Below are 14,846 nucleotides of genomic sequence, written 5' to 3'. Positions count from 1 at the left end.
GGTCACCTTCGTCGCACAGTCTGCGTTCGAATGTTTACCCTATTTTATTCCGAAAGGTTTTGTATTCGCGACTCCAGAAGAAGCAGCGTCACCCAGCGGAAAAGACGTGAAGAGAAATGGAAAGATCGCGCACATCCTAAGTGCGCAACGAAACCTGGCGCGGCCTGGGGGGCAAAACGTGAAACAGAGGAGAGGGCGTCCCGTCGGACGCACCAGGTTTTGTGTTGCGAATACTTAAAAGACAAGCAGCCCACGCACGAGAACCTACTTTTTACAGCTAAGCTGTATGTCACTCGCAAGTGGGATAATTTCGTGTCGGCATCCTCACGCAAAAAAATTAAAAAAAACTTTCAGCGATTGAAGCGAAAAGTGCATATCACGCGTGCAACATACACCATAGCATTCGTTTCAATAAAAAAAAACAAGCACAAAACAAGCATCCGAACCAGATAATTGGTGATAAGGCGCTCCTGATAACAATGCGAAGCACGTAGCGCTCGCCGCATACGTTTCGCGGTAAAGATCACCGTTGCTCAAGCTGCCGCGGCGACGGCAGCTTGCGACGTGGGGACTGACGTCACTATAGCCTTTCATATATATAAAAAGTTTTGGTTCAGTGCACTTACTTTTCTTTCGTCAATCATTTGGATAGACACTTTTGCTGTTTCCAAACATGAACTGCCGCTTGCGTCCTTAGCGACTTCCGGTCGCACCGTCTTGGCAAGCCTGTTGAGCTTGCTCATGTCACCAGTGCTAGAAAGCATAAATGCTACACGGACAACAACGTTGGAGATTTAACGAGGGCCTTCGGCTGAACAATAGTACATGTTGGAGGAGGCCAGTTGGTTCACTATAATCGAAACATTTTAACAGATCTCGCACTCTTTCGTTCTTCTGGCGTTCACCTGAAGAATTGGTGGTTAAACGTTTAGTCGACATTTCAAGCAGCGGTGTTAAGGTGGCCTTTGTTCACTCTTTTTATAAACCGGAAGTCCTCTGGGACGTCAAAGACTGGAGCACCCCCTGGTGGCGTTTGCCATAAAAAAAGTATATAGTGCAGTGGGCAATCGTTGCAGGTTCGCTATCCACAGCTTCGCTATCCAAGCACCTTCGCACCTTAAATTAAAACCCCAATTTTTTTTTTTTTTTTTCAGGCATATGTGACGTCGGCAAGTCATTTATTGGCGCCGTCTCCTTCTAAAGAGGCATCCAGCCGATGGGTACGTCTTCAATTTATCATACTATCCGAATCGCACACGACGTAGAGAATGGCGGTCGAGGACGTTTCACGAAGAGGTGCAGGCCGAAAGCTTGAGGATGGACAACCTCTTCCGAACCAAGGTGTTTCCGATGGGACAGAACAGCTTGGAGTTCCGGATCTGCTCCCTGCAATGGTGAACACACACACACCTCAGCTTACTCGCTCATTTGCTAGTCATTGTAAGTGCAGTGACTAACAAGTTGGTAGGGCCTGCGAGAATCCAGGTCCGCTCGGAGAAGACGGAGTCGGCAACGATCTAGGTCTGTGATGCCACGCGTTCCACATCGGTCCTGGATCTAGTGTATACCATAATCGTATTTACTGCAATAACCACAAAAAGAAAACGACTTCTCGCGGAGCATTACTAATGTCTCCCTTGGTGAATTAAAATATATATATGCGTGTGCGTGCATGTGTGCGTGTGCGTGTGCGTGCATGTGTGTGTGTGCGTGCGCGTGCATGTGTGTGTGTGTGTGTGTGTGTGCATTCCTGATTGGCTATATGTCACTTTACAAAGACATATAGCCAATCAGAAGCTTCAGGTGCGAGTCTGCAGCGTTCGTTCTGTTTGCGTGTTTCGTCTGCTTCGTTCGTTGTTTTTTTTTTTTTTTTTTGCTTTTTTTTTTTATTATTGTTTTGACATTATGGTTTACCAAGACGTACATCCCAAACGCCAAAAAGCATCGTTGCTTGCCCCGACAACCAAAAACCTTGCGAGGACTACTTCGTTCAGCGTAATGCGCAAAACTTGTTGTTTCTGTTGTTTTTTTGCTTCACATGACAACGAGTATAGATCAAGACCTGAAGAAAACCGGCCAAAGTTTACTTCGCGGGCGACTGGCGATCTCGATCACACGAAAATCCAATATGCCTGTGTAGAAGATGCCAAGGGATTTTTCGGCAGTGCTCACCTTTGACTAGCTTGATTCATGGGTTTCATGTGGACGAAGTTGACGAGAGACTCCAAGTTTGCGAAGTCTGCCTTCTTGCTGACCGTCACTTCGCTGAGGCCGTCCAGCGGCTCCAGGCTCGTCACCAGGTTCGTGTAGCTGTGCACCAGAGACTTGAAGCTCGGAGCTCTGCGACGCGAAGCAGGAACACAATAAGGAGCACGAAAGATCAGCAAGAGGGGTTGACTCGACTGCATGCGGAGTGCATTGTGTACAGATTTCCCGTAATAAAAAAAACACAGATCATATGTTTAACTCACTCACCAGTATATATATATATATATATATACTGGTCGAAGATTAAATCGTCCGTTGTTGCTGTTTTTCACTAAGGGTTTTTTTCTTCTCAGTTTTATACCCACGCCTTCGGCCTCCCGCCACCATGCCCGTTATATATATATATATATATATATATATATATATATATATAACAAGCGGAACAAGTGGCTGAAACAGAAGCTTCTCGATTTCCGACTTTATATAAATCAGCGCTCAAATCCCAATACAGTGGAAGCACCCGAAAATTAAACAAAACAGCACAAAACGTCTCTTGATCCGTTTCTAAATTTCTTTGTTCCCTCAGTCTCGGGTCGCCATAACGTTTGAAGGTCACCAACTCTCTAATGTCTTCGGTGTTCTCACGAAGACGATGTTCGACAAAGAAGCCACGCATGAGGGAGTTCACCCTCTGTCTAATCCCTGAGTATCAACGATGACGTTGCGTTATCGACAATTATCTCGACGGAACAAGGGAACTCCCACAAAATGAACAGTGGTGTCCTTGGGCTCTGGTCCCGGCTGAGGTCAGCAGAGCCACGAAGTGAGGTTGCACAATAATGTATCATCAATACACACGAAGGAAATCACAACTTACATCTGCGTAAGTGCTATGTGCAGCTGAATCTTGGTCCCGAGGGTGAGCGTGAGCGAAGAGTTCTGCATGCTGTACCGACCGGCGACATCAGCAATCACCTCCAGCCTCACCTCGTAGTGATACACTAAACAGGACAAGTCACACCATCTTCAAACACAAAAGCATCACCGAGGCTCATGCACTTATAAACGAAAGGCGACGACACGACATGAAGCGAAGAACCAGAGTGCCGAACAATAATGCGAATAAGATTCATGATTGCTAGCTTCAATAGCGACGCAAAACCAACAGAGTAAACGCGGTTGTAAAAAGTGAGGTCGCGTCCAGGAAATGATACACTCGATGCATTAGCTGAATAGACGTACATCAAAACGGCAGATCTAAATTACGATCAAGAGGGATACGTACGTATGTTAGTGCTAACGCGTGGCTTTAATACTAAAGAGAATATTGCAAGGAACGAAGATATGCTTGTGGACTGACGGAAATACAATGTACAGTAGTTCTGACGGTATATCTTCATAACGACTGACAGTTCACAAGGACCTCTCTGTCGTTACTGCATAAAACACAGAACCTTCTTTTTGCGTACCGGATGAAATGGTAACACCTGACCGACATGTAATGGTTAGAACATATTTTCGACATCGGGTTCATATAAAAAGCTACAAGGAAATCACTCGATTGAACCCTCAACCGTATCCCGTGAGGACCCACCACAGTATGGGTAGTAGCCTCCGGTCTTCATGTAGACCACCAGGGACTTCGAGTCATCCTTGAAGGCCTTGTAGACTGCCGCGGGTTCGCCAAACTTGAAGCACAAGTCGTTCCGGGGTCCGCAGTCGGTGCAGCGACCTTGGAGGAAGGTGCTCCAGTCGGAGCAGACAAAACCCACCATGACGCAAGAAGGGTCACGAGTGATGGTCTCCATGTAGTAGTCGTAGGACCGGAGGTGCTCGCACAGGACATCGGCTCCTTCGAGGACGTCGCGACAGTCGTCAAGCAAGAACAACAAAGACAGCACGAAAAAAAAAGTCAAATAATCAATAAAATTATTTACAGATTGCAAAAAAAAAAGTTTAGTGTTTGTTTCTTGTTTGCTTTTTACCGCATAATTAAATTGTACGCATCGCGGAACGCTAAGTCTTCATCCAAAGGTAGCGCTTGCGGTCCGGACCAGATGCCAAAGTTTCGGAGCTTGTCGTTATCCGATTAAAAATGTATAAGCGATTAGAAAAAGAAGATTTGATGAAAAGATGGTAGTCGATTAATTCCAGGTACACATGGAGATAAATGGTGCGCCTACCGAAAACGAGTCCAATTTTCCCGGTGAAAGTTTCGGAAAATCTCTTACAACTTACTAAAATAACGACAAGCTCTGAAACTTTGGAGTCTTGTCCGCACAGCTAGCACTACACTTGGGTGAAAACTGAGCGTTTGGCAATGCAAAAAAAAAAAACAAAAAAAAAAAACATTTTACTTTTGCGGTGAGAATTTTTTTTTTTTTTTCAGTATAATTTTGCACTTTTGCAGTACAAAAATATATGAAGACAAAAAGTTTAAAAAAGTCAAATCTGACGTTAGATGGTTAACCAGTACAATTCTATTTTGCTTGAGTATTGGCGTCATTAGTAACACGCTGTAGATGAGTCTTTGATGCGCATCACGCAGTACCGACGATCGCACGCCTGTACGATGCGCATTCAGATCGAAACGGGCATGAATGGGAATCGAATCAGTATCCCTGGGTTCTGTTGACAAAGGAGCTCTCTGGACTGACGATATTTGTAGCTTGTAACCCACGACTAGGAAAGAAACTAGAGCGGCAACGTATCCCTTTGCCATGGTGATTTTAACCCGTAACTGAGGTAGGAGGAGGAAAAAATGTTTTACAGTCGAAGAGTATAAACAGTAAGAAAAATGTTCCCTCCACCTGCCCCATTCTCGGGTTAAAATTATCATGGCAAACTTCCACCAACTCGCATGCGCACTAACTGTAAAAAAAAAAAAAAAAAAAAAAAAAAAAAAAAAAAAAAAACGTATTTTTGTTGTGCTGCGCCACTTTCTTGACTGGTCTTAGGTCCGATTAATCAATTATAAAATATAGAGTCCTTGGACAATTTTGTTTGCCCGGTACGACGGAGACCAAAATGCAATCCAGGTAAAAATCTTTTTTTTTTCTTTTTTGTAAGTTTAGGTATGTTGAAATTTTCTTGCAATCTTCGTCTGGAGCAAAACGAAGAAGAAAAAAGTATATTGTTGAGATGGGACCTTGAGACTGAGAATTACATGTACATAACCGACAGGACAAGAGTTCTCTGTAGCAGCATAGGATCTGCAAAAGAAGCTCGATCCGCCTCCAGCACGCAGTTCAGTAGTGCCTTGACTGTCCATGCACACTCTCCGGCGATATGAAAGACCCACTCGGAGCGCGTGGCAGAGGCGGTGGCTGAGGGGGGCGCTGCTCGCGCTTCGGGCAATTCCATGTCGCTCGGAGGGGAGGCCTCACTCGGTGCTCAGCCGCGCCAGCTGGCGAGCCGCGTCGAGACGTGCTTAAATCTTTCAGTTTGGCGGGAGAGCGCGCTTTCTACAGGGCATCAGCATAACTGTAATCTTTGTTTCTTCGTGGTGCTTGATTTGATGATTTGCACAAAAAAATATGATAAAAGCGCCGGTGACAACGAGACTTCATTCGAGCCTCCTTTACAATGCTCCCAGGCGTGCCGCGTAAGGAGCGCTCTCCCGCCAAACCGAGTGAGGCCTCCCCTCCGAGCGACATGGAATTGCCCAAAGCGCGCGCAGCGCCCCCCTCAGCCACCGCCTCTGCTACGCGCTCCCAGTGGATCTTTCATATTGCCGGAGAGTGTACCTTAGTGTTATCTAAGGTAGTCATACGCTGCAGCAGACTATAAAGGCTTTATGCTCTCTCCTAAGATAACAGGCCTTACTTGAACAGTTGGGTTGCTTATCTCCTCCGTTGGGGAAAAAATCGAGGTGTCCTATTGGCTCTCGAAGTCCTGTAAAGGCGGGAGAGAAGAAAGGGATGTCACCGATAGCCGTTCTGTTTCCTTCCCAATAAGTTGTTTGCGCTTCATTTTGTACAGTAAAGATTGTAAGCTATAGTCTTTGACAGGTTTAAAACGACATGGTTGCTTTTGTCTTGTGCTGCCTCTGGTACAAGATTTCTTTACATGACTCGCACGTGACGTCTGCGCATCATGCTGGTGGTCAACCCTACTTGCCCTTGCTGTGAAAAGCAAACTCGGTGGCGCTACGTCATGTACACCGCAAACGGTACGCGCTCAGCAGCAAGACCGCCACAATGGCTGGACGTCGGCGCAAGCTATGTATACCTTCAACGATATTGAGACGTGCTGCCAGAGCACTGCAACGGGATTGTGCTCGAGGGTGGCCACTGCTCGCAGTATATCCGGGAAGAACTCACCAAATCCTCCGAAAGGCACCATGCCGGACACGTCCGTATGGATGACGTCAACAAACTCGGCGTCGGTTCTACTCAACCTTTTCTGCGAAGCGAGATTCTTGTACCTCGGTGACGCTGGATCGAGACCTAAGAAACAAAAAGGAAATGGTTGTATTTTACATTCAGACTTCTCTACCAAGAGCTCATCAGATTTGCAGGGCTTCTAAACTAAAGAACAAGAACGCTTTTTGCCACGATTCATAAAATATTCAACAAAGGGACAGTTATATAGGTTCTTTGAGTCTGAGAACAGGAACCATGCCATACCTGTGATCCTTCCAATCTGGCTCTTCAGGTACTTTCCCGCAAAGCCGGCGACGTGCGCTCCGATACTGCATCCGATCAAATGAAAACTCTTCCAATTGGCTCCCGTCGCGTTCTAGCAACAAAACAAAATTGCCGACTTAACATTCAAGTAAGCGAAGTGACCGAGAGCCAGAGTCAAACCTGTCAAGTGGAGACGTTTGAACTTATTTTTCGACTGTTGCTCATGAAAGAACGTTTCACGTCAACCATGTGAACACCACTCAATCTACACCTTTGATATAGCATATATGACACGAAGACTGAGAGCACAATCTTCGGCTTTGGAAGCTGATTCAACGGTATGAGCCACCCAGCAACATTGACATAGTTTAAGCCGATTTCGCCATCACGCCCTCCACTTGCGCTGCGCTGCAAGGCAACGTAGAGTTGAGTGTAGATTTTCCAAGGAAGCCTCGAACATAAACACCTAGGCGAACAACGCCCAGTCATGGATTGTGGACGCACGATTGGCGTTTGAAAGTGTCCAGAAGACGGACGCTGCACATGCATATAGCATGCGATTCACAGCCCAGTTAAGAAAGATTGTGGCACGGGGAAGAGGACTATTTCAATGGTCTATAATCCTGCCCGTTCCCTGATGATATAACCATTGTACAAAATCCACCTCTCACTCGTTTTCGTAATCCTTCGCGATGACCAAGCCAGTAAACTCTTATGCCTCGTATCGATACTGTTATGGCATTGCTCAGGCGCAGTTCATAATTCTGAAAATGTTTCAGTCTGTGAGGTATGCGTGCTCCAAATTTTCTGACCCGGTTCGTACCTGGATGACCCGGATGAGAGTTGCCAACTGCTGCCCGACTTCGGGCACCACCTGGTTCACCACCCGACCGTACAGGTCCTGAGACTTGCGGCCCCAGTCCACCATAATGATGTTGTAGTCCCCGCGTATCAGAAACCTGTCTTTGAGCTCCTATTAGAAGAGGAAAGAAAAATTAGCAACATATACGCGTAAGTATCGCATTCTCGAGATGAGATCACGCTATGGAAATGTCCTCAAGAGTAGATATACTTAGAACCTTCTCTTAAAGGTAAACCAACATGAATGAAGTTGCTGAGCCGTAGCCGTAACATTGACACTTCATAGATGCTTGCAAGCAGCTAAATTTCAAAAGCCAGTCTGGCCACCGGGGGTGAAAAACAGCTTGTTACAGCACTGATCTGGCAGCCATAAGCACGTCCTTGACTATCAGACGAACCTGGCAGCAAGATGACTCCTCCTAGAGGTCATGCACATGTAAACCTGTATTTTCAGATCTCTACTCAACTCCGAAGGAGGCAATATCACCCAGCAGGAGAGACGTGAAAGAGAGGAGCGGAGAGAAACTGCCTATTCAAGTGCGCAGCAAAAACTGGCGTGGCCTGGCGGCCGAAATGAGAGGAATAGGAAAGGGGATTGAATGCACGAGGTTGGATTTACGAATGAAATACGAGTCTGGGAGCACTAGAGGTTCTTTCAGCCGAAGGCCGTAAACCGGTAGAGGAAAGGGTGTTGGAAATGTGCCGAGTCACTACGGTTTTTGAGATAGTAACCCAACCAACTCCGCGAACAGGCCACGACTCTCGCTGATGGCGTTTTTGTTCATTCGGCAATCGCTCGACGTCCCTCGACGTGTCTTCGACAACCGTATATACCATTTCGGGCGCCAACAGCTTGCCGCTGTTGAGGTATCCGTGGATGTAGATCTTGGTCTCCCACTGCGCGTTGAACGTGGAGTTGAGGACGGTGTCCTTCTCGGCGCTCACCAGGAAAATGGCCACGTGTGGATTCAGCCGCGTGAACAGCCGGAACTTGGTGTCCGAGGACTGTCCCGAGTTAGCCCGCTTGTCTGGAGAAGGACATGACGGTGAGATCAAAGCCGCAACCATACTCCTCATACATCACAGACAAAACACCAACAAAAAAACGCTGCAGGCACCATGACAGCACTGTCTGCATGCAGACGCGCCTCAAGCACTGCCTAAGCATGTTTGCTTCATGCATGTGCATGCTCCAACATGCCTGCAGACAGTGGTTTTGTATGACGAATGTGACTGCCATACAACAAAGAAACTCGCTTCAGACAGTTTCTGCAGACTGTCTTTTATTGGCAGTGTGACAGCGGCACCACTCGAAGCACTAATGAATAAACGTAAATCGGCATCAGACTGAATAACATGCCCGTTACCGAGGCGACTGCATAAGCTATCGCTTCCAGTTCTAATATTACTATATACCCGAACGAACGCCCACCCCCTAGGGTCACTCAAAAACGCTACGCTTCGGATTAACGACACTTCAACCACCTCGGTGCTTATAACCATTGTTGCTAGTCATCTAATTTTTTTTTTTATCTGAAATTGAAGGAAGCGCTTTTTCCATCCTCCAGAAATATTAAAACAAAGCGAAATCGGTATCGTCTCAGCACCCTGACGCCGTATATGAAGCTCACAATATCCAATTGTAACGATCACCTATCGCGGCCGTTCTTCACTAAGAAGCGAAATGGCGGAGCCCACAAGATAATCAGGGAATGGTGGGCCGATACTCGTAAGCGTACTTTACCTAGCTTAACGTACATGCCCCGATATGCGTATTCAGATACTTTTAAAAGAGCGGAAAGGACGGCATGCATAAAAAGGGCCATTATATCATCATATATCATCACATCGCATCATATAATAACATATCACATCACATTATATACATGAAGAGGACCATCGTATGAAGCATAAAAAACCCAACAACAGGATCAGGTGAAAACCGGAATCAAAAGATAATTTCACAAGAAAAGGTCAAACATACAACGCGAATATTTTCGAGCGAGTAAATGGTTTGCGTTGTGCATTTGTCCATGTCGTGTAAGCGTTTAAGCGCGCAGACGAAATCGACGCTTTTTCTCATATTTGTCAGGCAAGCTAGCGAACCCTTAATTTTATTGCCCAAGCCGATGTCCAGAAAGATAGTAGTTTTTGTCAAATAACAAAGAGTGGGTTGGTGAAAATAAAAGAATCAAGGAAAGAATAAAAACACTTAGGGTCAAGGACAGACAGCACAGTTCTGTCCTTGGACAAGGATAGACAACAAGAACTGTGCTATCTCTCCGTGTCTCTAGGTGTGTCTATGATTTCCTTGATTCTCGTAACAACTTCAAATACATCATTTTAGTACTGGACAAAAGGCAGCAGAAGAAAAAAAACGCCGGTCGCTTGTTCATGCTATTTGTGTCCCGCTATGCACGCACACATTATACTACTCAGAGATAAAAATATATATATATATATATATATATATATACGAGTGTACGATGGCGACGTGGGTCGAAGACCACAAATAAACAGCAAGCTTCCTGGGAATCTTGACTACGAACGTACTGACTTTTTTTGCTCAATTGTGAAGAAATATCTTCCACAAACGGAGATATTAAATCTCGACATCAGTTTCAACACCAAGGCAGACTTCGGAAGCTTAATAATGCCATTCCACTGCATCTCGCCATTTCTGGCTTGTCCTTTCCAAGATGGTGTTTTCTCCAGTAGCGTGAGAACAGGGGGGAGGGAGGGGGGGGGGGGCGAGTTTCCCTTTCCCCTCCCAGACATTTTAGAGGTTTCTTGTAAACAACTCAGAAGAAGGGAGAGAAAATCCCCCCCTCCACCGTTGCCCCCCATCTCCCGACCACTTCCGACTCCCCTGGTTGTGTCATGAGCCCAGATAGTCATGCAACCTTTTGCACAGGGCCAAGGGCAACTTTTTCATCCTCTTCTTCCTTTATTATTCTTCTACAGACCTTTTTATCAACCAGACATCGCTTCAAAACAACAAAACTAAGAAACCAAGAAGGAGGGGAAAAAAGCACAGACAAAAAGGGTCATCTACTGAAGTCCGGAAGCACGTACTTGTGTCAAACACTGAAAGCAAGGCCGTCAGCCTCACCCAGAATCCAGCGACGTCCATTGACATCAGAACGGGGCCACGGGGGGGCTCCCAAGTCCGCGAGAAGGTCTTCCGCACCACGGCCACAACCAACCACAATAGCGAACGCGACGTCGTCAACTCCGGAGACAGGGCAACACCCCGAACACATCCCGGACATCAACTCCTCGACCAGAAACGCCCAGCGCCCTTACACGACGTCGCTCCCATGTCCGGAGGCGGCGACCATACCATCCCATACCATCGACTCGCACGTCCGTAGATTCCGACGGCCGTTTCTGGTCGGCGTTGAGTCGTCCGTTGCGCGACAAAGAGAAAGACGCCGATGCCCGTACGTATATGCAGCCGAGGAACGAATCGTCCCCTCGCAATGGCAAAACAAGTTTGTCTGGTTGCAGTCAGCGCGCGGCGGTAGCACGACACTTCCCGTAGGAAGGAAGGTCAAGACTTGGAGATCCTCACCCGGAGACGCCTAGAGTCGAATGTTGAACGACCGGGTCGTTCGCTCTACGGCGCCCCCTTTTCTCCTTTGCTTTCTTGTCTTTTTTACGACGGGGCTCCTTGAGGAACTTGGCGTGTTTGCCCCGCTTGTGAGGTCAGGAGATGCGCGCTGGAAAGTCGGCGACCTCTGGGCTGAGCGGCCGTTGCCTGCTGAGGACGCCGGACGAGGAAGCCCGCCGCGAGGCTTCCGCGCGTTTTCACTTGTTCCAGTGGTGCAAGCAGAGCATCACTCGCCGACAGCGTTGTTGTGACGCGTAATTGTGCCAAGATCGGCCACGGCACATACGTCAATGTGCGCCTGTGTCAACGGAGTTCATTGGTATGCGCTGCGTCCAGTTGTTCGCGCAACGCCCTCGTCAGAATATACGATTAGTATTAATAATTATTATTAAATGACGATGTAGTTTTGTTTCCGATTGTGCTTGACGAGTGAAGCGCAGAACCTGCGGGTCGTAGAAAAGGCGTATAAGTAAAACATATAGCTATGGGAATTCTGGAACCGATCGATGCTAGGGGGGGGGGGGGGGGGGGGGGGGGGGGGGGGGGGGGGGGGGGTAGGCTACGGCACATATTTGGATAATAAGATTGAGCAGTTCGCCGTCCCAACGGCGCAGCAGGTGCTTTCCTTTTGACCATCGATGCGCTTCATGAAATTAATATTACCGATTAAATTGCCTGAACAAGGGACAGTGAATTGGTAACGATCCCTGAAACACCTCGTCCATATGGCTTTACTCCTGTTTATTTCTAGTCTCAAACAGCGCGTCAGTGTACCCAAAATCCGGAGGAAGTTGTTCATATACCTAAATGCAAAAAAAAAAAAAAAAAAAAAAAAAAAATAGAGAACTTTCAAACGTGTTGCTATAGTTTCTATTCAAGTACAAACTTAACGTGCCTAAATTTCCACTCTACCTCGTTGAGTCGTAGGCAGAAATCATAAGTGTAAATTTCACATAGAAATAAAAAAATGTAGCCCAGCCCACTCATATATCAGTAAAAGAAAAAACTGTTCAAAATTAAAAAAAAACGAAAAGAAAAACTTACACATGGTTGAAAAAACCCCGAGACTGCGGGTAAACGACACAACACTAAAAAGTCTCTAGATACTTTTTAGTGTTGTGTCGTTTACCCGCAGTCTCGGGGTTTTTTCAACCATGTGCAATGTACACCAGCTCGTTTGCGCCCTTACTTTTTGTTCAAAAACAAGTAGTCGTCATCTCTTAAGTTACGTGGAGTGTTGTCAAAAACCCGAAGGAGAAAACCCGAGATAAATAATAAGTTATAGTAATAATTTAAGTTATAAAACTAATAATAAATATTAAAAAATAATAAAAATATATATTTAAAACATCATATCACTGCGTTCTGCCCCCCAAGGAGCGGCTTCTCCAAGGCACACAGCTGTACTGCGAAAAAGCAACAGAGCGAGGAGTCACAACCGCTGAACCACCACAGCGCCATCCTGGAGCTACGCTCGCGCAGGAAACCTTGCAAGACTGTGCGCTCAAACGGGAGTACGAGCAGAGTGATCTAGTGGCCAAGCCGGAGCCCCTAGCCGCAGAAAATACGCAATAATTGAAATTGCGTTGTCGGTATATCTACAAGGTATTCTCTCGAGCGCTATTGGGGCATTATAAAAATCACATAAATAAACTGATGAACAGAGTGAAATGAAGCTTTTCACGAAGGTGACTTTAGGTGGTGCAGCCATTATGCTTTAATGTTATAAATGTAGGTATCGAAAAAAAAAAACTTTCTTTTTTTACCATTTCTAAAACCCAAGAAGGAGGCTAAACAGAAGGGACAAACACAGGACGTCTCGTGTTTGTTTCCTCTGTGTAGCCTCCGTCTTGAGTTTTAGTGATGTTTGACTTTAACCAGCTCATTTGCCTTATTACGTAATCTTCAATCATTATTTCTGGTGCAGGCATTGTACCTTGTTCGTCGTTATATTTGTCATCCCTCCCGGCGTCTTCTGTGTTTGTGTGCGAGTTCCTGGTCGTCAGTAAGCTCGGGTTGAGACGTCTTGTGTCTGTCCCCTTTGTGTAGCCTCCGTCTTGGGTGTTAGAAATGTTTCCTCGGCGGCTGGTATAGATGAAATTAACTCAAAATTTCTCAAGGCTACAAATTAATACTCTTCCGTAATTCTTGAACGTATTTTTTTTAGCAATCACTCGAGACATCATTGGTACCAGCCGACGGGAAAATTGGTTAAGTTATTCCTTTGCACAAGTCTAGTGATAAGCACGTTCCTATCAATTATAGACCCATCTCACTAACCAGCGTTCCTGTAAAATTTTTGAACACATATTTTATACGCAACTCGCTAACTTTTTTAGAATCCAATTCATTTTTTCCCCAGCTCAACACGGCTTTAGAAAATCTTTATCTTATGAAACGCAACTTTTGTCTATCACCAGCGACTTTCATTCAGCATCTGATCAGAGATCTCAGGTGGACTGCATATTCCTAGACTTTGCCAAAGCATTTGACAAGGTATCGCACTTACTTTTATTGCTTAAGTTAAGTAAACTTAACATCGACTCTAACGTGTTTAACTGACTAGTATCACTTCTAACGAATCTGTCACAATTTGTAACGCGTAATGGTACAAACTCCTCCTCCGCGCCCGTCTCTTCCGGAGTACCTCAGGGCTCCGTCCTGGAACGTCTACCATTTTTAATATATATTAATGACTTGCATGCGGTGGTTTCTTGAATCAAACTCTTTGCTGACGACTGTGTTACTTCTCAAGTAATATTTAACGTTTCAGACTCACAAAAACTACAACATGACCTAGATTCCATACTACATGGTGTGAACTCTGGTCAATGGACCTCAACATTAACAAATGTAAAATGATGCGCATACCACATAAAGCCACTTCAATTTTGTTTGTAGTATTAATAACACACCCATAGAACTTGGAAACTCACACAAGTATCTGGGCGTGTTAAGTGCTGACCTCTCCTGGAAACTTCATATTAACTATGTGACTGACAACGCCAACCGCATGCTTGGTTTTCTCAAACGTAACTGCTATCTCACCCCATCATCATTAAGACTATTCCCTTATAAAACACTAGTTAGGTCCAAGCTATATTCTGTTTCATACTTAGTGTGCAACGCTGTAAAAGCTTTTGGCGCGAGCATGGGGCTTGATCTCGTTGATCATTTGCACGCGTTCTCGCGCAAACAAAACCATCGATGAAGCCACGCGCTCGCGCCAGTAGCCTTGAGAGCGTTGCGCGCTAAGTATGAAGCGGAGTATAGAGTATGCAGCTTCGATCTGGGATCCCTCTGCCCTTTACCTCATTGATTCATTTGAAGGCATTCAGAACAGAGCTGCGCGCTTCATAATGGCCAATTATAACAGGCCGCAAGCGAAACATGCATGAAAGATAGTCTGTTAATCCCAAGCCTCGCACATCGTCGCACAGTTTGTTCGTCTTTTTCATAAAATCTATCACCATATCCCTCAGCTTAAATCACAACTAATCATCCCCCTACTTTGTTTCAGCATGCCCTGATTATCG

The 14,846-nt window shown here is 45.8% G+C and overlaps 1 protein-coding gene across 1 annotated transcript; it reads right to left on the bottom strand.

The window, feature by feature from the left end:
- Positions 1-1,225: 1,225 nt before the first annotated feature.
- Positions 1,226-10,836, bottom strand: LOC120846338 (pancreatic triacylglycerol lipase). The gene is made up of 10 exons (XM_040503725.2): positions 10,773-10,836; positions 8,532-8,725; positions 7,660-7,809; positions 6,837-6,948; positions 6,531-6,656; positions 6,034-6,102; positions 3,803-4,060; positions 3,086-3,209; positions 2,173-2,340; positions 1,226-1,386 (listed from the first exon to the last, which is right to left on the bottom strand). The coding sequence occupies exons 1-10, from the start codon at positions 10,834-10,836 to the stop codon at positions 1,287-1,289; spliced, it is 1,365 nt and encodes a 454-aa protein (XP_040359659.1). The 3' UTR covers positions 1,226-1,286.
- Positions 10,837-14,846: the final 4,010 nt, after the last annotated feature.

Source organism: Ixodes scapularis, unplaced genomic scaffold (genome assembly GCF_016920785.2).
Source record: "Ixodes scapularis isolate PalLabHiFi unplaced genomic scaffold, ASM1692078v2 PGA_scaffold12__126_contigs__length_90152505, whole genome shotgun sequence".
Classification (NCBI taxonomy): domain Eukaryota; kingdom Metazoa; phylum Arthropoda; class Arachnida; order Ixodida; family Ixodidae; genus Ixodes; species Ixodes scapularis.
This window is presented reverse-complemented; position numbering and strand designations above follow the sequence as displayed.